This window comes from Vicugna pacos, chromosome 12 (genome assembly GCF_048564905.1).
Source record: "Vicugna pacos chromosome 12, VicPac4, whole genome shotgun sequence".
Taxonomy (NCBI): domain Eukaryota; kingdom Metazoa; phylum Chordata; class Mammalia; order Artiodactyla; family Camelidae; genus Vicugna; species Vicugna pacos.
In genome coordinates, this window is record NC_132998.1 from 15,118,820 (window position 1) to 15,133,688 (window position 14,869).

Consider the following 14,869-nt stretch of genomic DNA (forward strand, 5'->3'; position numbering starts at 1 on the left):
TGTGTCTTCTATGGAAAAATGTCTGTTAAGCTCCTCTGTTCATTTTTTAATTTTGTCAGTTGTCTTCTTTTTTGTTGAGTTGTATGTATGAGTTCTTTGTATATTTTGGATATTAACCCCTTATCAGATATATGATTTGCAAACTTTGCCCATTCAGTAGGTTGTCTTTTAGTTTTGTTGATGGTTTCCTTTGCTGTGCAGAACCTTTTTAGTTTGATGTAGTCCCATTTGTTTATTTTTGCTTTTGTTTCCCTTGCCTGAGAAAGCATAGCTAGAAAGGTATTGCTAAGACCAATGTCAGAGAGCACACTGCCTATGTTTTCTTCTAGAAGTTTTATGGTTTCAGGTCTTACATTCAAGTCTTTCATCCATTTTGAGTTGGTTTTTGTGGATGGTGTGAGATAATGGTCTAGTTTCATATTTTTGCATGTGGGTATCCAGTTTTTCCAACACCATTTGTTGAAGAGTCTATCCTTTCTCCATTTTACATTCTTTGCTCCTTTGATGTAAATTAATTTACATATACGTGTGTATACACATATGTCCATATATGTGTGGGTTCGTTTCTGGACTCCCAATTCTGTTCCATTGATCTCTCTGCCTGTTTTTCTGCCAATACCATGCCATTTTGATTATTTTGGCTTTGTAATATAGTGTGAAATAAGGAAATGTGATTTGTTCTTTTTTCTTAGAATCATTTGAGCTATTAGAGGTCTTTTATGATTCCATGTAAATTTTAGAAGTTTTTGTCCTATTTCTGTGAAAAATGTCCTTAGGATTTTGATAAGGATTGCACTGAATCTGTAGCTTGCTTTGCGTAAGATGGATATTTTAACAATGTTAAGTGTTCCCGTCTATAAACATGAAATATCTTTCTATTTATTTGTATCTTCTTCAGTTTCTTTAAACAATGTCTTGTAGTTTTCAGTGTACAATTTTTTCACTTCCTTGGTTAGATTTATTCCTAGGTATTTTATTCTCTTTGTTGCAACTATAAATGGATTGTTTTCTTAATTTCTCTTTCTGCTAGCTCATTGTTAGTGTATAGAAACACAGCAGAATGTAGTATGTTGATTTTGTACACTGCAACTTTACTGTATTCGCTTATTTCTAATAGTTTTTGGTGGAGTCTTTAGGGTTTTCAATATATAAAATCCTGTCAACTGGAAATAGTGACAGTTTTACTTGGACGCCTTTAATTTCTTTTTCTTCCCTAATTGTGCTGACGGGGACTTCCAATACTTGGTTGAATATGAGTGGTAAAAGTGGGCATCCTTGCCTTCTTCCTCATTTTAGAGGGCTAGCTTTCCATTTTCCATCACTGAGAACAATGTTAGCTGTGGGTTTGCCATACATGGCCTTTATTATGTTGCCGTATGTTCCTTCTATACCCACTTCATTGAGTTTTTATCTTAAGTGGGTATTTTCTTGATGTGGTGTCTCATCTTGATTGATTTGTGGATGTTAAATTATCCTTGCATCCCTGGAATAAATCCCACTTGACCGTGGTGTACGATTCTTTTGATGTATTGTTGTATTCAGTTTGCTAGTATTTTGTTGAGGATTCTTGCATCTATGTTTGTCAGAGATACTGGCCATCAGTTTTCTTTTCTTGTGTTGTCTTTGTCTGGTTTTGGTCTCTTGATGATGTTAGCCTCATAAAATAATTTTAGGAAGCATTGCCTCCTCCTCAGTGTTTTGAAAGAGTTTGAGAAAGACAGGTATTAAATCTTTGAGTGGCAGAATTCACCAGTGAAGCCCTCTGGTCCTGGGCTTTTGTTTGGGGGGAAGTTTTTGATTTTGATTACCATTTCAATCTCTGTACTAGAGATTAGTCTATTCAGACTTTCTATTTCTACATGATTCAGTCTTGGAAGGTCTTATGGTTCTAAACATTTGTCCATCTCTACTTGGTTGCACAATTTGTTGGCATATAGTATTTTCTTAATATTCGCTTGTAGCCATTTGCATTTCTGTGGTATCCATTGTTATTTATCCTCTTTGGTTTCTGATTTTATTTATCAGAGTCTTCTGTCTTTTTTCTTAGTGAGTCTTGCTAAAAGCTTGTCAGTTTTGTTTATCTTCTCAAAGAATCAACTCTTAGTTTCACTGATCTTTTCTGTTGTCTTTTTAGTCTCTATTTCATTTGTTTCTGCTCTAGTCTTTATTATTTCCTTCCTTCTGCTGACTTTGGACTTTGTTCTTCTTTTTCTAGTTTCTTTGGGTGTAAGGTTAGATTGTTTATTTGAGACTTTTTCTTGTTTCTTGAAGTAGACATTGTGGAATAGTCTTAAGCCCAGAAAATATATGCAGTATAGCTGTCTATTTCCAGTTTGAAACCAAAATAAAAATGATGTTTTTTAGCATTGAATTCACTCATGATTCTTCCTCTTTCATATTTAGTTGACATATGAGTAAATTTTGCAATATTTACATCTACTTATCTGTGTGTACATCCTACACTGTGAACCTGTGTTTAGAGTATTTAAATACGTCTTTGACATCTGCATTTAATAGTCCAGCTTTTGGGTTGTAAATTTTCTCATGTGTGTACTTCTCAATTTTTCTTGTTTTCCATACTCCCTGTTATAACACAGTCAAACATTGTGACTATTGGTGGTGTCTTATTGAGTACAAGTCTTGTAGATTGTTTGGGCAGTTAAAGAAACTCAAAGGTTCGTGCAAACTCCCAGAGTAAACTTATTTTAACCTGAGAGAGAGGGAGCCCTTCGTTATTCCAACTGTGATCTCTTGGGCACTAATTGCTCTGGAGACACAAGGGCTTCTGGGTGCATCCCTAGGGCTATTCGATGGGAAAACCAGAACCCAAGTAGCAGCTTTAGCAACAGAACACCTGAGGTCAAGTTCTTGCTCTGCCCCGATCTCGGGGGACTGGGAGCACAGCATTGGAATTTATTCTGCCTTTTTTCCTGTGCGTGCTGAGGGTGGAGATAACATCAAACAAATACTAAAAAAAAAAAAAAAAACTCTCTGCCCTTCAGATGAGAACTTTTAAAAGAATGGGGAAGAACACTCAAGGGATTGTTCGTTCCATGAATCACTTTCTCACAATAGGCACTTGGTATAAAAGAAGTTATTCTAAAATGGCACAATTGCTGGGGGTCATTTCAGTGGGTCAGGTCTGCCCTAGCCTGATAGAAAGAAAGTTAAGTTCTCATTCTTCAGTGTTCACACTGGTGCTTAGATTCAGTAACACGGTTTTTAATTTTTCAAATTGCTTTATCTTTGTTTTCAGTCGATCACAGAAAAAGATGCAGATGGTTTCCAATATCTCCTTTTTCGCCATGTTTGTTATGTACTTCCTGACTGCCATTTTTGGCTACTTGACATTCTATGGTAAGTAACTTCTATCAGCACACAAATACAGGTATTAGTAAGTAAGTTCTTAAAAATCAAGGTCAAAATAACTTTTAACGTGACAGCCAAAAAAGCAACAAATCTGCCCGTTGGTTTTGCTGGTCTTTTCTTCTACTTGAAGCAAATGGCGATGATTCCTCTGAATATTCATGCAGACCACACAAAAGACTAATTACCGAAACACTATCCTGTAATTTTCCTCTCCTCATACTGTCCTTAAAAGAAATTGCAGTTTATAAGCCTGCCACCTTTCCTGTGGAAAGCTTGAAACTACATCAGCAAAGGCTTTCCTAATTGCTGTTGCGAACTGGGTCAGATTCCATTAATAGCAAAGAGAGACAGAGACAGATTTTGAAAGTGAGAAAGAGCGAAGTGCTACCCTCATGACACTCCGTTAATTAAAAATCAGACACCTGGGTGTTCGGTGGAAGGTGGAGCCTTGCAGCAATTTGAAGGAATGACACAGAAAGTTTAAAAGAAAAGAAATCCGAAAAAGAGCAAAGCTTTTCATTGTTAACTTTTATTGACCCTGTAGGAATCATTTACCTTCTTTTACTGCTTCTTTATCAGTCATCCTGCAGCTTTATTGAACGTCTTTCATTATCATTGTAATTTGAGACCGAATTTACATTGAAATACATATATTTCACATCCTCTATTAAACAATATTTCTTGGCATTTTTTCATGAACACAAGGGGTCTCAAAATTTAAACACATTTAGAGATGATTAATTCAGCCTGGAGAGAGGGGCTACCCTGAGTATACAGTTGTGTTATTACCATTTTCACAGGCAATGGAGAAGAGCGTTGTCTAATGAATCCATAAATACCACGTTTAATTTCTGCATGAAGATGGTATTCCTAAGGTTCCTGCAGAGTCACAGGGCTTAGGGTGGGTAAAGGGAAGGAGAGAGAGAAAAAGCTTAATGTTACTTAAACAGTCTCATCTCACTTATCTTGTTCAAGCTATGATTTTTCTTGACAAATCCCTTTTTTTTACGTAGACTAGAATACCAAACCCTTTTATGCTCTTAGGTTAAAGAAAAAAAAGCTCAGCTATTTTTAAATGGTTATGAATTTTGAATCAAGGAAATTAGAACTAAGGAGATTTTTATTATGACCCGGGATCCTTTTTCTAACCCTAAGACTAATCTACGGCCCAGACCAGAGCTGGAATTCCACACCCCAAGCCTTGAGACATGGGTGCGAGGAGGAGGAGACACGGCGGGAGGGGACTGTCTCGGTCAGAGGAGCGAGCGTTCCCTCGCTCTCAGTGGCTGCCCCTCCAGTTTCGGCTGTCTTTGAAATGACACACTTTCTGAAGTTTAGAGTTGAGAAAAAGTTGAAAGTGGTATATAAGCTAAATACTTTTTTAAATAAGAAAAACGTACGTGGGAGAGAAGAATTACTTCCTTCCGGTGGTCAAGTTCCGTGACCACCTGTGCTGCTTGGATGCTGAGTTATAAGAGAAGCTTGAAGAGGCCCCGAGGGGCCCACAGGCCGCTTGGCAAGACCGGGCTGCTTGGCGGTGTGTGATGAGTGGCACCAAGTCGGGAAGAATCTAGATTAAGAAGGGCTTTGTGCTTCAGCCGCATGGTATTTTTAACCCCAGCTGACTCCTAGGTGTAATTTAGTGTGAGTTAAGCATCCCCACTCTGGGTGATGTCTAGTGATTACTGTACAGTCCTTTTCCCTAAAGGATTGGTGAGGCCAGCGGGGTGGAGGGGTTCCTCATCAACTATATCAATTGCTTAATAGATACTTCAACACCCAGAGCATTGCTTTCCTTGCCCTCCAAGTTACAAATTCTTTGTGGTTCGGAAAAGCTGTCATTCCGTGATGTGCTTTTGTCTTGTTGTCACACCCTCTTACTTCTCCCTCGTTTTTAGAAAAAGTGCAGTCAGACCTCCTGCACAAGTACCAGAATAAAGATGACATCCTCATCCTGACGGTGCGGCTGGCCGTCATTGTTGCTGTCATCCTCACGGTGCCCGTGTTATTCTTCACGGTGAGTAAAGGGCGGCAGTGCAGCCTGAGAGCGGCTGGCGGCTCCTCTTCCCTGCTGCCTTCCAGAGCAGGAGCCATCTCCAGAGCCGGCCTGCTGAAGTAACTCTTCTGCATCCTTGAAAATGCATCGGGGAAGGATCCCAAGGCTCTTTGGAAAGAAAGCGGGATCGGTGAATTAGGGTAGCCTCCTGATGGAACGGATCTTTGCTTTTCTTTCACTGAAGTCTAGTTGATTTACAATGTTGTGTTAGTTTCTGGTGTCCAGCATAGAGATTCAGTTATACATTTACATATAGATCCTTTTTCAGACTTCTTTCCATTATAGCTTATTACAAGATATTGAATATAGTTCCCTGTGCTGTGCAGTAGGACCTTGTTGTTTATCTGTTTGTATCGAGTGGTTTATATCTGCTAATCCCAAATTCCTAATTTATCCTCACCCCCCTTTTCCCTTGGTAACCGTAAGTTCGTTTTCTATGTCTTTGAGTCTGTTTCTGTTTTGTAAATAAGTTCATTTGTGCCATTTTTTTAGAGGCCACATACAAGTGATACCCTATGATATTTGTCTTTCTCTGTCTGACTGACTTCACTTAGTATGACGATCTCCAGGCCCATCTGTGTTGCTGCAGTGGCGTTATTTCACTCTTTGACGGCTGATAATATTCCATTGTTTATATACGCCACAACTCCGATGGAATGAATCTTACGTCTACTTAATCTATCCCTCTTCTTCTTTACGCAGAAGTGTAGATAGACTGTTTGAATCCCCTGTTATACATGGCAGGAGGATGTAGGACCAGAAGAGAGCCCTCAGTCATAGATAAAACAGAAGCTACCCCTCTGCCTGCAAAAGACAACTACCTAGTCATAAAGAAAACACTGTCCGTCTTAAGTCAAGCTCCGCTGCTTCCCAGACTGTTAAGGTGTCTGTAAACTCACTAGGTGTGACGAAGCCTGTCGCAAATGCCTGGGCACCAATCTATCAGTGGCTGCTGAAAAATGTGGAGGTCGGCATGCTGCTGGCACCACAGAACCTTCGTTTTCTTTTCCTGCAGGTCCGTTCATCTTTGTTTGAACTGGCTAAGAAAACAAAGTTTAATTTATGTCGTCATGTCTTGGTGACCTTCATACTTCTGGTGATTATCAACTTACTGGTGATCTTCATACCCTCCATGAAGGACATTTTTGGAGTCGTAGGTATGGCTTTGTGACTTCACGCTTACTCTCCAACGGCTGTTTGGAAAGCCAGAGTTCCACGATGACTACTGCAAACGTTTTTTTTTTCTTATTTTACAGGAGTTACATCTGCTAATATGCTAATTTTCATTCTTCCTTCATCTCTGTATTTAAAAATAACAAGCCAGGATGGCGATAAAGGAACGCAACGCATTTGGGTATGTCTCATGCCAGCCACTCTAATTTTTTCTGGCTTTTCATTGAAGTATACCAAACACATAGTCCATCTCCACCATCTAATACTACTTTTAGTGACCTCAGAAGGAGGCAGCAGTCTTAGTGTTTTCCCGTCTGGGAGATTTAAAACATCATATCTGAATCTTCTCCATTCCCTCAAAATATCTTTTCAGGTTTTCTCTTATTGTGCCTTCGCTTTTTGCACTGAGCAAGGGCAGGTCCAACTGAGAGATTAGATGTTGAGATCATCTTGTGTCTCTGTGGCGTGATGCCTTGTCTTTAGCAAGCTGTAAGGTGGAAAGGAGCTCCAAGATTCTATGCAGTCCCCTGTTTCTGTACGATTCCTGGTCACGTAACTCCATCCTACAGCCCAGGGAACGTGTGATGCCTTAACTCAAGTGTCTGAGTTAGCTTAAAGGGTCTTTGTTTGATTGGGCAGAAGTGCTTTGGAGCCACAGACCTGGATTCAGAAACTACCTTTCTACATTGGGATTCTTGTTTCCAGGTCTGGTGAAGTTCAAGGGCATCTTGAAGGTGGTGCACTTGGGGACAGTGAGGGAAGCAGGGGTGAAGTGGCTGCACCATGAGTACCTCCCGGAGCACCATTAAGTTTGGCCTCGGAGAAGGCTTCTCAGCTGCCCTCCCAGCTGGTGTAAGCCCCCCACTCACACACGATACCCGAGTCCGCAGACCCAGAGGAGATACGCAGGCACGAGGGCTCAACCCGGGGCACCTAGGAGAAGCAGCGCTGATGCTGGTAGAGCATCTACGTCCTGTGGTTTCAGGATTATCCTGAAAACCACAAATCCCAAATCCTTCTAAATCTGACCAGTACGGGCTTCCCAAGGACAGAGAGGAAGGAGCAGTCAGCCTGGCGTAGCAGTAAAGCAAACTAAGATTAAATCTTGACAGTGGTGGAGACCATTCCATAGTCCATAAATTCCCTGAGTCTCTCCAGCCCTGCTCCCATAATAAAACTGGTAGGAGGAGCAACCAAACAGCATAAGACAAGGGATCCTGTCCATGGAGGGACCCACTGGGAGTTAGGCGAGACCTGTGATGGTGAGCCTGCGTGCATGCACCCTTCTGAACCCCACGCTTCACCTCCTCCCCTGCCCTCAGCTCCATCTCCCTGTCCAGACTCCAGTCCAGCCCCCTTGGCTCTCGCGATGCTTCTTCCTTCTCCCCAAAAAGCTCTCAGTGGATGCTCTCAAGGCCAAGCAATTGATAAGCTTGTGTTCTCCAGATTCTAGAATTAGTAACCTGCCCCTGTGGCCTTCATCCACCCTTGAAGTCACTTAGTTTCGGCCACGCATTTCCGATTTCACTCCATCCAGTTTACTTTGCTTTTCCATATCTTTTGAACACTTTTTCAAATGAAAATGTTTGCCTGCCAGCAATAACCAAGGCTGGTTGGTCAAGAGCAGTGACATGGCCTGTGCGTTTTCTAAGGCCATTCTTTTCTCTGGTTGTCATCGTAGTTTGAAAGGAGCTGTAAGGAGACCGTCAGCTGTAGAACAGATTCACTCTGAGGTGACCATGACAGCAAAGCGCAGAATGCAGAGGACGGTTCTGCATGGCTGCTTTTTCTTAGCTTCTCATCCTTGGAGAATCCGAGGCACACAGTTTTTAAAAAGGTTCTCACAGTTCAGCAACTATTGTAACACAGTTCGCATGCAAGGGCGTGCAGAAATGTATCTGTGTGTTCCCAGGTGAGCACGGGAAGTGCTTGCTTCCCGGAAAGTAACCCTTGCCTTTCTGTTGCTCCAGGCTGCCCTTTTCCTGGGTCTGGGGGTGCTGTTTTCCCTGGTCAGCATTCCCTTGGTCATCTACGACTGGGCCTACTCATCAGGTAGTGACGAAGGCCACTGAGACCAGCTGAAAAAACGAAACAGTCACGTCCCCGCACATCAGCAACCCCGCATCACTCCCTCGGCAAGTTTACAGAAGCAGACAGAAATTTACAAGGTACAAGATGGAGTAACACTTCACTGGCAAAACAGAGACCTGTTTCTCCAACGGTTTGTGTCCCTCCAAGATCCAGGATTGATCAAAGGATTGTGGATTTTTCCCCCCCCCAAATTTCACACAATCATATTTTCCAGTACTTTTCCCGCTCAGTTATTCTTCACTCTCCTAACACTATTTTTTTTGTGAGTTCACTATCTCTTAGAACTTTAAAAACATGATCATCAATCATGTTTATTTATTATACACCCAGATTCTGAAATAATTTTCCTACTGATGTTCAGCTTCTGATATCTGTACCTTTTTAGAAGAGAAAAGAATCTTGAATTGTATATATTTATTTTGCTTTACAGAAAAAAAAATGGTTTCGTAAATAATTTGCCTATTTTGGTTAACATAGCTAGCACATAGGGATAATCATATGAGAGTTACAGGGCACATGCCCCTGTTGGATCAGAGGATGCTCAATATTTGAGGTGGCTCTGATCACCTGGAAGCTGAGGTCCCACAGCCCATGGCCTCACTGGTACTACATCCTGCTCTGTGCAGAGACATTCCCTGGAGAGTGTTCTCAGCTGGGAAAGGGGTGGGAGTGATTCTCACCTTGGTAAACATACATATCTGGGTAATCTAGCAAATGAAAGTTTGTTTCCCTCTTGGCAATTTGTGTCAGAATTACTCTAATCTGAGTCAGCTTCTACTGGGGAAGACCCGTGACACCTTTGTAACAAATGGAGAAGCAAGAGTCCAAAATGCCTGAGAAACATCTTCCTCTGATGCAGACAGCCTTCAGCGCGATATCGGTATTATTGAAGGGGAAAAACATTTCCTTAAATTATCAACCCAGCAGCTTCTACTCATGTCCACCAGCTCTTTGCACAGGGAATAATGTGTATCTAACCACGGAGGACCTAGGATAAGTAATTCCTGTTTTATATTGGGTACTTTGGGGGTGGGGTCTTTAAAAAGATTTGTTTTATATCTATAAATTTAGGTTATTACAAATATAAGATTTTTGTACCTTAAATAAGCCTCATTCCTATTTCTTCTCCATTAACAATCCATCCAGTCTTTAAAAAGAACAAGAACCCTCAAAGATGGTCTTTGAGAAGAATGTGTGATGGAATCACTTTGTACCTTTCTTCCCCTAGACGGGGCGTTTGGTGCCTGTGCTGGTCCTCTTCTCGCCCCTTGTCAAGGGTGAGCTGTTACTGCCCACCTGACATGACCCACACTCTGCCCCAGCCCCTCTCCTAAAGCAGGAGAAAGAGACCACAGAGAGACTGATAAAGAAGAGAGTTCGGGAGAAGTAGCTTGGAAAAGGAATGGGGGACGATATGGAAACCCAGAACCACATCCCCCCTGAGCTGGGCCATCACCTGTGACTGGCTTGTCCACATCACACAGTGAGAGGCGTGTGTGCTCCATGAACTTGAAACAGGGCTTGTATTTAATCTACATCCTGGTTGAACTTCACAAACATAAAAGTTCACTGAGCACAGATTGCTTATCCAGAGATAAACAGACTGTAACCACAGACTCTTGGCAGAGCTCCCAGGCACTTAGTTCTAGGTTCTGTTCCTCCCCCACTCAGCTCCCCAAAGGTCTGCACGCTTCCCAGGGCTGACACGGGACTGTCCCCTCCGCTTGACAGACTAATGTCCCATAGAAAAAGCAGGCATCAGAGCACCTTGTCGTGATCCTCCTGGGGGATGAAGGAAAGGTAGTTCCTGCATTTCTTGGTAGACTCATCAGAGCTTTTAATGTACTGCCCCAGAGTTACATCCACATTAGGTCAGCGTTCCGGTATTCAGATCTGAATACCTACCTATATGTGAATTCCTAACTTAATAAAATCCACAGCCACGTCTGTCCTTCTCAGCAGTGTCTTCCGTGTCAGATGAGCAGGGAGAGAAACTGAATAAAACAAGTCAGCTGGCCCTTTGGGCTTGTCTAGGGCACCAAATAATGAAATAGCCTGATTGTGGACAACCCTTCATTTAAATAGAGACAAATCTAAGTTTACAAACTATGTTGTCCTACTTTCTGTTTTCTTCCTTAATTTACAACAATTCATTTTACACTCACAGAGTCAACTTCAAAGTTCTTCGTGAACTCCCGGGATGTGTAGTGATAGATCTGGATCTTTGGATTTTATGAGTCAGGACAAGGGATTTTTTATTATTATTTAAAATATATTTATTTAGAGGAGGCAGATTGCGGTCAATGTCTGTGGTACTACAGGTTTTCAAAATCTTCTTTGTGTGTTTATCTCAGTTTATTGTTGACTGAATATGACAGACCCTCCTGTCATTCGTCAGAGATCACTGATCAGTTACATCACTTGGGTGCGCTTAGCTGCAAAACGTATTGCTCATACTCTTCTTGTTTAGAACAGAGAGCTGGTAGCCAAACCAATGTATCACAGACATTAGGTAGAATTTCAGTAACACAGTCAAGTGCTGTGGAAGGTTTTCTGCTACGTGAGCCGACTCACGAGCATTTTATTTTCGCCGCTGGGAGCAGCACGTTTTCCTTTGGAGTTAGGATCTCAACAGTAGTGAACAGTGCCAGGTTCGTCCTTTGGACGGTGAACTGTTGTTCCCTAGTTATCATAACACAGCATCCTGTAAATCCCTGATTTCCTTCATGGTACTTACTGGAAATGGGGGTAGTAAAGTGTGTACAAGAAAGAAATCGAGTCTTGTTAAACACAGGCAGGCCCCAATTTTTAAGCAGAGCATATTGTAAAACTCTGGTCAGTTGATTGTTTGCAACCTGGAATGTATTTTCCTTTAGAACCCCTGGGGGTTATACATGGTGTTAGGCCGCCAGACCGGCTAGATCTAAACCCATAGTTTAGCTGACATAGGATAATATAAGAAGATTGCTGAAGAACCTCACCACTAAATGTAATATTGTTTCTAGTGGGTATTTGTTCCTAGTTGCCAAGCGTCCGTCACTTCTCTTGCTGGTGGAGTGCTCCCCCAGCCACACACCACCAGTCAGAGTGCTCCCCCAGCCACACACCACCAGTCAGAGGTGCCCTGAGTGGCCTGAAGCCGTGCCTGCAGCAAAGGAGGAGAGCAGTAAGTCCAGGGCCGCCAGACACCCGGTGGCAGGAGGAGGGTGAGGGGGCCACCTGCGGGCCATAAGCCTCCAGGGACGTTCCTCAGCTGGTACCCTTTCTCCTCTGTGGAGTCTCAGGCTTGGCCTGCCTGCTTCTATTTGTAGGACGTTTTGCTCCCGGAGTTCACCTCCTTTCCTCTCGCTACCAAAAAGGATATCGCTCCCACATGCCAGTCACTGAAGCCAGCACACAGCACTTTTAATGGAGTTAGGGCTAGTAAACTGTGGTCTAACTGCTCGCTTATCAGACGAGGCTTAAAAAGCTCTCCACCCACCTTTCCTTTTTCACATTTGCAGACCCTGTTGAGAAAGGCATACATGGGTGATGGTCGTGGTACCACAGAGGGCTGTGGGAAGATGTATTTCGGAGGACAGCTCAGACAGTTCCCCCAGAAGTGGCTTCTTTCTGAAGGCCTCCAGGCCAGTGGTTCTCAAAGTGGGGCTCCCCGGGACCAGCAGCCACAGCATCACCTGGAAACTTGTTGGGATGCCCCTTCTCCAGCCCCAACCCAGACCTAGTGAAATCAGAGACTCTCAGGGTGAGCCTAGCAAACCGTGCTGTAACACACCCTCCCAGTGATCTGGGTGCACGTCAAGTGTGAGGACCACTCTGAGCCAGTTAATCTTTGCTTTTTGATCCCCGCTAGTCCTGCCCTTTAGTCCCAGAGGACCGTTCCTAGGATTCTCAGGACAAGAAGTGGGAACCAGGACTTAGGGAGGGGAGGAAAGGGCCTCGCCTCATCACCCTCCCCGCTGAAATGCTGGTCCAGATGCACAGTTGTCAGTGAGGCTGCCTGCATGCGGGCTGAGACACGCTAAGATTGCAGTTTTTATAGCTGTGAAGAAATGAAAATGAGGTGTTTTGGGTTTTGGGGGGTTTTTTTTGAAAGGAATGAAAAGATGTACCCTTCGTAAATGCAACCTTTGAGGAAATACTGGTTCATGTCAGGAGTCAGGTCTCCAGGAGGTGTGGGTTCATTGTGGGGTGGTCAGTCCTGCCCTCCTTCCTAGTGAGTTCTCTGCTAAAAGGGTCGTACTGCCCATGGGGCTGCAAAGGGCTCCGAGGAAACTCACGCACAGCTCTGGGTCAACATCAGAGTGCTGGATGGAGCATTTCACTGGGTTTGCGGCAGGGAGGAGGCCGGTGAGATGACCAGATAATTGATTTTATGCCTTTAGTGCAAAAGCCATCCATTTCCCTCTGGTTTTCTAGGTCTGAGGCTTAGAAAGGGTGTAAACTTTGAGAACATAATTCCTCCATTCCAGTTCATAGGGAACTTCTAGCCACTTTCAAACTAAAAAGAGAGAGACTGTATCATCTAAGAATGTTAATGAACATTTCCTTTAGGGATGGCAGAGCTGAGAATCTTTTAGCAACAGAATACACTTCCTCAAAAATACAGTGAGTTATTTATAATGATCTATGGCTTTCGGGTATCAATTAGGGGTGGGGGTGGCTGACAACTGAAAAATATCACTAAATCTTGAAGGGAAAGTTCTTGAAAAATATGTAAAATTCACAAGGCTCAGAGCTTCTTTGTCTTTTAGGGTTTTCTCGGAGGAAGGACTGTGAAACCGGGCCCATCTATATACAGGCTTGAATCTGTGTTTTTAAAAGGAAGAATCTATGCAGTTGAGGCTTATTGTAGGAAATACTTCGCTTGTATATAAATATATTGTAAATACATAGGAGGCTGTATATTTTTGCAGTTGTTAACCCACATTGAAATAGAAGTCTCTAGTATCTGCCTATCAAGAATAAATGTTTTCATAGATATTAGAGGTTTGGTTTGGGAATTAGGAAAATTAACCTTCTCTCCCAAGTAACATAGTTCTCTTAATGTAAACTTGGAACCTAAAAAATCTTACTTAATTGTTTAGAGAAAGAAATGTCTGAAAAATAGCTGCGTTGATTTCTTATACTGGTATTCAGATCAGTTATTTAAAAGATAGTCCTCTGAGCTACAAATAAGGAACATTTTAGACCCAAGTGGTTGCCATATAGAAATAGATATACCCAAAATAACGAGTTGTTTCTTCATAATGCTGTTTTAACGTTAACACTGATACCACTACACAGTATTCATGAAAACAGAAGTTGGGGAGGAGAATGTGTTTGTTTTTTTTTTTTCAAAACTGAGTTGCTGCATTTCCCAAACTTTGGGATCTTTGAAATGAGGGGAAAGACCTGAGCATTAACTATGAGCACAAACAGAAAGAAAGAAGAGAAAGAAAGAAAGAGAAAGAGAGAAAGGAAGAAAGAGAGAAAGAAAGAGAAAGAAAGAAAGAAAAAAGGAAAGAGGAAAGAAGGAAAGGAAGGAAGGAAGGAAGAAGGAAGGAGAAAAGAAGGAAGAAAAGAACCATTATTTTATCAAGCTTTTGAAAGTCTTGCATGACTGCCTTTACTTTTCAGCGTTGGCGCCAACATAGACTGTCTTAAGTAATGTTTTCCCCAAACACTTGAATCTTGATGGTTGGTACATAATCCACTCTAGAATCTGTGTATTTTAGACTTCATCTAAGTCCCAGACGTGTAGCACATTACTGTTTCATTCATGTAAAAACCTTGTAAATGAATTTCAGATGGATGATTTAAGTGAGTCATAAGTCACAAAACTTTGCTCTTCATGGTTAATCAAACATATAGAGGTTTTTGGGTTTTTTTTTCCCCCAGGATGTGGTGTAAATAAAGAAATGTAAGAAGTTCTGTTCTATAACTGCTCTGTTAACATAGTTTTTAAACATTAAAAAATGTGAAATAAAAATGTTTATGAATTTTTGTCTTCATTCTTTTGGGGTTCAATACCAAAAAGGAGGGTATTTGGGTACTTACTATACACGCTGTTTGGGGTTGTTGGAGACAGATTTGCACGCATTTTGTCAGTGTTCTAGAATGCCAAGAGTTCCCGGAAGCTTATAGTTAAGTGCCCAAACTCTACAAAATAGTTCTGATAGAAATCTAGTTGGTCTGAAA

The 14,869-nt window shown here is 42.0% G+C and overlaps 1 protein-coding gene and 1 long non-coding RNA gene across 2 annotated transcripts in view; one reads left to right on the forward strand and one right to left on the reverse strand.

The window, feature by feature from the left end:
• SLC38A1 (solute carrier family 38 member 1) overlaps positions 1-9,839 on the forward strand; it is a 60,644-nt gene extending 50,805 nt beyond the window's left edge. The window contains exons 13-17 of the mRNA XM_015238050.3: positions 3,257-3,357; positions 5,268-5,386; positions 6,441-6,582; positions 6,682-6,779; positions 8,569-9,839. Coding sequence (XP_015093536.1) covers positions 3,257-3,357; positions 5,268-5,386; positions 6,441-6,582; positions 6,682-6,779; positions 8,569-8,670 — 562 coding nt within the window. The 3' untranslated portion in view covers positions 8,671-9,839. The remainder of the gene's footprint in view (positions 1-3,256; positions 3,358-5,267; positions 5,387-6,440; positions 6,583-6,681; positions 6,780-8,568) is intronic.
• Positions 3,937-14,869, reverse strand: part of LOC107033415 (uncharacterized) — a 122,733-nt gene continuing 111,800 nt past the window's right edge. Inside the window, exon 5 of the long non-coding RNA XR_012078395.1 lies at positions 3,937-4,264. This is a non-coding gene — a long non-coding RNA (uncharacterized lncRNA). The remainder of the gene's footprint in view (positions 4,265-14,869) is intronic.